At 43.2% G+C, this 9,069-nt stretch overlaps 1 protein-coding gene across 1 annotated transcript in view; it reads left to right on the forward strand.

Annotated features, from left to right (window-relative positions):
• The window catches only part of LOC311148777 (fibroblast growth factor 22-like), a gene marked incomplete at both ends in the record, with an annotated part of 42,041 nt that extends 33,372 nt beyond the window's left edge, over positions 1-8,669 (forward strand). The window contains 2 exons of the mRNA XM_084185738.1: positions 7,332-7,435; positions 8,475-8,669. Of these exons, the coding sequence (XP_084041864.1) occupies positions 7,332-7,435; positions 8,475-8,669 (299 nt within the window). The remainder of the gene's footprint in view (positions 1-7,331; positions 7,436-8,474) is intronic.
• Between the last annotated feature and the right edge of the window lie 400 nt (positions 8,670-9,069).

Consider the following 9,069-nt stretch of genomic DNA (forward strand, 5'->3'; position numbering starts at 1 on the left):
AGACTGATACGGCTTACATAAGACTGATAAGACTGATATGGCTCACATAAACTGATAAGACTGATATGGCTCACATTAGACTGATAATGCTGATATGGCTTACATAAGACTGATAAGACTGATATGGCTCACATAAGACTGATAAGACTGATATGGCTCAGATAAGACTGATAAGCCTGATACAGCTCACATAAGACTAATACGGCTCACATAAGACTGATAAGACTGATATGGTTCACATAAGACTGATATGGCTCACATGAGACTGATAAGACTGATATGGCTCACATAAGACTGATAAGCCTGATACAGCTCACATTAGACTGATAAGACTGATACGGCTTACATAAGACTGATAAGACTGATACGGGCTCACATAAGACTGATAAGACTGATACGGCTCACTTAAGACTGATATGGCTCACAAAAGACTGATAAGACTGATATTGCTCACATAAGACTGATAAGACTGATATGGCTCACATAAGACTGATAAGACTGATATGGCTCACATAAGACTGATATGGCTCACATAAGACTGATAAGACTGATACGGCTCACATAAGACTGATAAGACTGATATGGTTCACATAAGACTGATATGGCTCACATAAGACTGATAAGACTGATATGGCTCACATAAGACTGATAAGCCTGATACAGCTCACATTAGACTGATAAGACTGATACGGATCACATAAGACTGATAAGACTGATACGGCTCACATATGACTGATAAGACTGATAAGGCTCACATAAGACTGATACGGCTCACATAAGTCTGATAAGTCTGATATGGCTCACATAAGACTGATAAGACTGATATGGTTCACATAAGACGGATATGGCTCACATAAGACAGATAAGACTGATATGGCTCACATAAGACTGATAAGCCTGATACAGCTCACATAAGAGTGATACGACTGATACGGCTCACATAAGACTGATAAGAATGATACGGCTCACATAAGACTGATATGGTTCACAAAAGACTGATAATGCTGATATGGCTCACATAAGACTGATAAGACTGATACGGCTCACATAAGACTGATAAGTCTCACATAAGACTGATAAGACTGATACGGCTTACATAAGACTGATAAGACTGATATGGCTCACATAAACTGATAAGACTGATATGGCTCACATTAGACTGATAATGCTGATATGGCTTACATAAGACTGATAAGACTGATATGGCTCACATAAGACTGATAAGACTGATATGGCTCAGATAAGACTGATAAGCCTGATACAGCTCACATAAGACTAATACGGCTCACATAAGACTGATAAGACTGATATGGTTCACATAAGACTGATATGGCTCACATGAGACTGATAAGACTGATATGGCTCACATAAGACTGATAAGCCTGATACAGCTCACATTAGACTGATAAGACTGATACGGCTTACATAAGACTGATAAGACTGATACGGGCTCACATAAGACTGATAAGACTGATACGGCTCACTTAAGACTGATATGGCTCACAAAAGACTGATAAGACTGATATTGCTCACATAAGACTGATAAGACTGATATGGCTCACATAAGACTGATAAGACTGATATGGCTCACATAAGACTGATATGGCTCACATAAGACTGATAAGACTGATACGGCTCACATAAGACTGATAAGACTGATACGGCTCACATAAGACTGATATGGCTCACATAAGACTGATAAGACTGATATGGCTCACATAAGACTGATAAGACTGATATGGTTCACATAAGACTGATACGGCTCACATAAGACTGATAAGACTGATATGGCTCACATAAGACTGATAAGACTGATAAGACTGATACGGCTCCGATAAGACTGATAAGCCTGATACAGCTCACATAAGAGTGATAAGACTGATACGGCTCACATAATTCTGATAAGACTGATACGGCTCACATAAGACTGATAAGACTGATCCAGCTCACATAAGACTGATATGATTCACAAAAGGCTGATAAGACTGATATGGCTCACATAAGACTGATAAGACTGATATGGCTCACATAAGACTGATAAGACTGATATGGCTCACATAAGACTGATAAGACTGATTTGGTTCACATAAGACTGATAAGACTGATCTGGTTCACATAAGACTGATACGGCTCACATAAGACTGATAAGACTGATATGGCTCACATAAGACTGATAAGACTGATATTGCTCACATAAGACTGATAAGACTGATACGGCTCACATAAGACTGACAATGCTGATACGGCTCACATAAGACTGATAAGACTGATACGGCTCACATAAGACTGATAAGACTGACACGGTTCACATAAGACTGATATGGCTCACAAAAGACTGATAAGACTGATATGGCTCACATAAGACTGATAAGACTGATACAGCTCACATAAGACTGATAAGACTGATACGGCTCACATAAGACTGATAAGACTGATACGGCTCACATAAGACTGATAAGACTGATATGGCTCACATAAGACTGATATGGCAAAAAAAAGACTGTTAAGACTGATATGGCTCACATAAGACTGATAAGACTGATATGGCTCACATAAGACTGATAAGACTGATATGGATCACATAAGACTGATATGGCTCACATAAGACTGATAAGACTGATACGGCTCACATAAGACTGATAAGATTGATTTGGCTCACATAAGACTGATAAGACTGATATGGCTCACATAAGACTGATAAGACTGATATGGCTCACATAAGACTGATAAGTCCGATACAGCTCACATAAGACTGATAAGGCTCACATAAGACTGATAAGACTGATATGGCTCACATAAGACTGATATGGCTCACATAGGACTGATAAGACTTATACGGCTCACATAAGACTGATAAGGCTGATACGGCTCACATAAGACTGATAAGATTGATTTGGCTCACATAAGACTGATAAGACTGATATGGCTCACATAGCTTCAAAAAGACACGTATAGTTGAAGCTGATATTAATGATTTTCCTTATCCCCTTTTGATGTTGTCATTTTTCATAATGTAAAAACTGTCTGTCTGTAGTAGAGATCTACAGATTCCCATATTCTGCAAATTCATTCAAAACGTGTGACCTAAATTGAGAATAAAGAAGAAATAGTATGCTTAATAACAGAGTGATGCTACATAAAAAGTTAACTGCCAGTTTGAAACAATTTAGATCCAACCAGCTATCAAGTTCTTGTTCCCATGATAATCTTTCAAGGTGTTTAAAGTAGTATTGAGTGATGCTGGCTTTGTCCCCTCCTTCCTTAACCACACACACACACACACACACACACACACACACACACACACACACACACACAGGCATTTGCTTGGACCCAGTCCCCAGCCCTCAGCACTCTGAGGGGGTCAGCTCAGATCAAAGGTGCTGGTCACAGCCATTAGGCCCAGCAGCGAAGACCCAACATGAAAAGCTTGTGTTTTGAAAAGGAGGGCAGAGAAAAAAAAACATCAGGGACCTCTCCATTTAAAAGGCAAACTGTGAAATAACTGAAAAGGTATGTCAATCAAGAGCAAGCGCCCAGTGGGAGCGCCACGATTCCCAGGCTCTCTCCTGGTCGAGCACCGGGCCATGGAGGGCTGCTGAAGGGGGCAACCCAAGAAATCTTTCATTCGATTCTCCTCCTCCCTTATCCCCTGCTTTTTAATTGTGATGGGAGGGAACGTCCGTCCGTCCCCCGTCCCCCCGACCCCCCGACCCCCAAGTCCAACAAAAAGCTCAGTCATTAATAAGATCTTGTCTCTCCTCCACCTCTCAGGTAAGTAACAAAGAGTTATTGGGGGACGGAGGGGCAAGTTGGAGTCGACATAGTTTTATGACCCCCCCCCCCTTTTTATTACCAGCCCCTACACCCTGTACCCACTCCCTCCTCCTCCCATAGCATTTGTCTGACAAAAGGAACCCCGTGAGAGTCTCTCGCTTTCCTTTCTGCGTTTTTCTTTCAAGGTCAGAAAAGGCTGAATGATCTGACAAGGGGCTCACTTCCAAAAAAGGGGGAAGGAAAGAAAAGAGAAAGAGTAAAAGACGACTGGGCAAAAGGCTCCTTCTATGCTTTAAAATCCCATAGAGGATAGAAAAATGGTCGGTCCACACTTGACTAGTCCTGTATAGGGATTTGCTTGTAATAGCAGCTTCAGCTTATTAACAGCTCTGGCCAAAACATGTCAAAGGTTAACAGATCCTGCCAAGGGTAAGAAAGAAGCTAAACCTACCTGTCTCATCAACAGAGCAGATTAAACACAGCAGAGAGTGGGTTATAATAAACATCATGATTACAAATAGCTACCTTTTCTTTCAACACTAGTTCCTTTATCGCATGTGCACATGTAATAATTGGTTTACATGCAATAATTGGTTAATATTGCATTGAAAAAAGCAGAAACACTCATTGCATAAATATGACACACCATATTGTCACACATTACATATGGGTCTAATGTGAGTACTCATGGTCATTAGCCTTAACACGATGAGGTCTAATGAGGTCTATTTGAAGCCTGATATCAAAACGGTCGTCCATACAAAACCATTCTCACACGTGAGATATCCACGTTCCTGCATTTGATACCTCAGGGAAAAAGTAATTGTAACCATGCCATCCACTCCACGCTTTTAGTACATACTGCAATCTACATATCAGAGTGAGGCTCATGATAGCACCTACTGTGCCTGGAGCTCAGAGCAGCAAATAATGGCAATTAGAGGCAGCAGCACTTTCAGGCACCAGCGGTTTTCAAGTCCCCATAAACCCATGGTGAGCACCAATCACCATCCTGCCTGGGCCTAATTGCTTATGAGTCGCTTGCACGCTCCCTGCCACCGTAACGCCCAGTGTTTGTAAACACAGCTCGTAAAGGGGACGTTGCCATCAAAGTGCTAACGTGCCCTTGAAGAATCAGAGGGATGGGGATGGGGGTGCAGCTGGATGGATTGGTACCTGCCTGGCCTGGCTGGCTGACTGGCCCTGGGCTGGCCTCACCACTGCAGCTGAGTGGAGAAGGGGGCTTCATGTACACACACATGTCAGAGAAGAAAGACACTCAACAGGTCGTCTATGTATTTACCCTCTCTGTCTCTCTGTGTTTGTCTGATGTGGATGACCTCACCTGGTAAGCATGGATAGTGGTGGTAGCAGCTGTGAGTCTGTGTATCGCTCCATGGTTCAGGAAGGAAAGAGAAACTGACGCTGTCTTTGGTTGTCTTATCTAGTGCATGGTTTCACAATGTCACTTGTTGATTTCACCTGAATAAGAACTTCCCCTGATCTTAAGTGTCCTTAAGACCATTACCCTTCTCTGTTATATAAGTGATAATGCCTGTGAGGCCGGTGTTTGGAGGATATATTGGCACGGGTGTTGCAAACCGTGCCAATATATCCTCCAAACACCGGCTTCTACGGCATTATCACTTTCATACAATAGGTTACCAACATATTCAAATAATGATTGACATATAATTCAGCAATAAGGCCCAAGGGGATGTGGTATATGGCCAATATACCACAGCTAAGGGCTGTTCTTAGGCACAATGCAACGCGGAGTGCCTGGATACGGCAATATACCACAAACACCCGAGGTGGGTTATTGCTATTATAAACTGGTTACCAATGTAATTAGAGCAGTAAAAATACATTTTTGTCATACCAGTGGTATTCGGTCTGATATGCCACAGCTTTCAGCCAATCAGCATTCAGGGCTCGAATCACCCAGTTTATAATACTCTTTTTTTTTTTTTTTACATATTAAGCCAACCCTTGCTCCGAAGTACAGCTTTTTCCTCATGTCTTTCCAAACAAAGTCTGATTTACATAAATAAATGGGGGAAAGATGGCAGTGGCGGGAGAGTAACACCTGCTCGTACCCTGGTGAGCGCGTTCATTTTTCATCGCTGGATGGGTTTAACCAGCGTCCCTACTTGGAAACCTACTCGCTGCCCCCTTCAGCACATGTGGTTCTGCATGAGCAGCGCTGCATCACTGGTCTGGGCGCTTCGCGAGTTTACGGCTCCTACTTAATTTCCTACTGTAGTCCCCTGTAGCTCAGTTGGTAGAGCATGGCGCTTGCAATGCCAGGGTTGTGGGTTCGTTTCCCACGGGGGGCCAGTATGAAAATGTAAGTCGCTCTGGATAAGAGTGTCTGCTAAATGTCAAATGTACTGGAACGAGGTCCACATCTCCTTCAGCACCTTGATGTGTTACTGTGTTTACAGGCCCTGTCCAAAGGCAACAGATTGTTGTTAGCCTCATTTCCTTTTTCAGCAACATTCAGAGGTGCCCATAAGAGGAGAAAATAACAGCATGTTTCTCAAGATTTTTTCTCCTCCAAAAATGGGTTTCCATGGCTTGTGATGTCTGTTGGGAGGGATGTGTACTCAGATCTGATAGCAGGCCACATCAGGGTGCCTTTGAAGGTAAGACAGAAGGAGTTCTCCAAGGGAGCTGCGGATCCAGCAATTAGGTCCTATTCAGGCCCCCGTGGTAAGACCCACAGGTCATCTCCAAAACATTTCTGTCTATCACCATGACAATGGCTAAGGGCTTTTTGTGTAGACTAAAACCAGATCAAGACCAAGCCACATGGCATTTGTTTGCAATCAGTGCCCAGAGGAAACAATTAGCCTGCAGCACTGCCAGGTCTTTCATTGACAAATGGGTAAGAGGTTGGTGTAAGTGGCCATCAGACCCTGCTTTGTGTCTCCCTGGTAAACAACACCGGGCATCATCTGGGTGGAGTGTCAGTGTTTGGTCTGGGATGATGGCACTCCCTCCCTGTCCAGACGGGGACCCAGCCCATAATACTCTTTGTGATGTATGCTACAGTCAGTCTACTGAGAGGGTTTAGATACAGTGAGCTCGGGAAAATGTTGTCTGGCTCAGAATTCATTAAAAGACTGGGAGTTCTCATTTCATTGCATAAATCACACCGTACTTCCAGACACAGAATAATTTTTATTTTATTTTATTTTTTGATCTTCCCTCTTGAATATTGTTTATGATATGTTTTTGAAATGGCTGATTTGAATCATATCACTGTATTTCTGAATGATGACACAGCCTATTTTCAAATGTATTTGTGTCTCTGCAGTCTAGTAGTTCCCAGTGAGCCGATTGTTGAGGAACTGGGTTGTAGATGTCTCTTCACAAAGGGAATCATTTAAATGGGCCACTGTGCATATCCAGTTTTTTTTCTCTCTTGTCTTGGGAAAAACCTTCCCCCAGAGCATATGCCCGTCTGGTTTCCTAATCGGTAATGATAGAGTGGCTTATGATGGAAAACTCCCCTGTTCTAACAGAGACTCCTGTTCCTTATTTTTCAGGTCTAATGGAAATCCGATCTGTCAGTGTGGGAGTCGTCGCCATCAAATCAGTCAGCACCGGGCTGTACTTAGCCATGTCCAAAAAAGGCACACTCTTTGGATCGGTAGGTACACCTTGCAACATTCTTTCATGAGACACCATGGGCGGCCAGGTTCTAGCCAGGGGAGCCTGATGTTTCCTCCAAACACAGATCATTCCATTCAAGTGAGTCTTTGAGGTCTCCACTAGGCAAATCCACAGCAGGCCAGAGTTTAAAGTTTCAAGTTTTAATAGTTGCAATATCAATCATGGCTATACACCTGGGCCCAGCCTGATAATAGCTGCAGGTGATGCTCGCATGCAAGTCTTGAAGAGAGGCTTGTTCCACTGTCAAAATACTGCAGATGGCCAAGAAATGGAGGCTGAACTAAGATGACAACAGAGGCAGATGTGACGGTCTTGCGTGCCGTCTGCCAGTTGTTGTGCTCACACACAGCTCTCTCGTTCTTTCCCTCCCTCTCTTTCTCTCTCTCTTTCTCTCTCTCTGTCATGTAATGAGGCTGCCTATGGCGTGGTATCTAAGTGTTTTACAGCTCAGCGAGAGAGAGAGAGAGAACTCTGGAGCTGGCAATTAGTCAGTACTGTGAAGCTGTGATGAGTTGCAGACCATTATTTCACCCTGCCACCAGCATAAACAGGACATAGATGAACTCACTCAGCCTCCAAGAGCCTCCCCATTCACCTCCCACTGAAACCTCCCTTAATGACCATTAAGCAGGAGAATCACGCTGGGCTGATGCTATCTCCATAAGGGCCCTGTGATCTCAGCCTGATAGTGGCATGTAGAGGGGACTGCTCCAGAATCTCTTTTCATGGTCATATATTTTACGTCATACCTACGTACAGTTAAGAAGCTCCAACCACCCATGGCAAAGAGGAGAGGGCTTTGTTGGCTAGGCTGTGCCTGTATATTGACACAAATCCCTGCTTCTGTTCTTTGCCTCAGAAGTGGATCAAGGAAGAGATTACAATCAGATAGATGACAATCAAAACATTTTACATAGCAGATTAACGCTTCATTATCATCCGATTATCTGCTAAAAATACATGTTTTTATATTGTTATATCTTCTTGGCCATGATCCAACCCTCCCTCCCCTGCAGGTGAAGTACAACCCTAACTGTAAGTTCAAGGAGCGCATCGAGGAGAACGGCTACAACACGTATGCCTCCCTGCGCTGGAAACACGGCGGCAGGCAGATGTTCGTATCTCTGAACGGCAGGGGGAAGCCCCGGCGAGGTCACAAAGCCCGGAGGAGACATCCCTCCACTCACTTCCTCCCCATGCTGCCCTTATAGCTGGACAACTGGACTCATGCTCTGCAGCCAGTCCCTCCTACTAGTGTTGTGGTTATCAAGATAACTATGAATACAATTATGATGATGATGATTATTATATCCATACCCTCTCCCATATATGTACATTTGTTGGGGTTGTATAAACTATTTTGTTTGTCGAGATCGCCTTGGGGGCATAATACAGTAAGTTTAAGTTATTCAACCCCCCCCCTTTAGTGTAAGGTCCAGAAATAAAGCTGCTAATATTGTGTAAACAGTATGTCTATTATTATTATGATCGATTATCAAGCCAAGGGATAATATTGATGATGCTCTTCTGTGTCAAGGAGTCATTTTGACACCACCGTCCTCTGAGAAAGTGTGTAATTGAAACATATCCTCCCTCTAAAGGGTACGAGTA

Source organism: Coregonus lavaretus, assembly GCF_964263955.1.
Source record: "Coregonus lavaretus genome assembly, chromosome: 21".
Lineage (NCBI taxonomy): Eukaryota > Metazoa > Chordata > Actinopteri > Salmoniformes > Salmonidae > Coregonus > Coregonus lavaretus.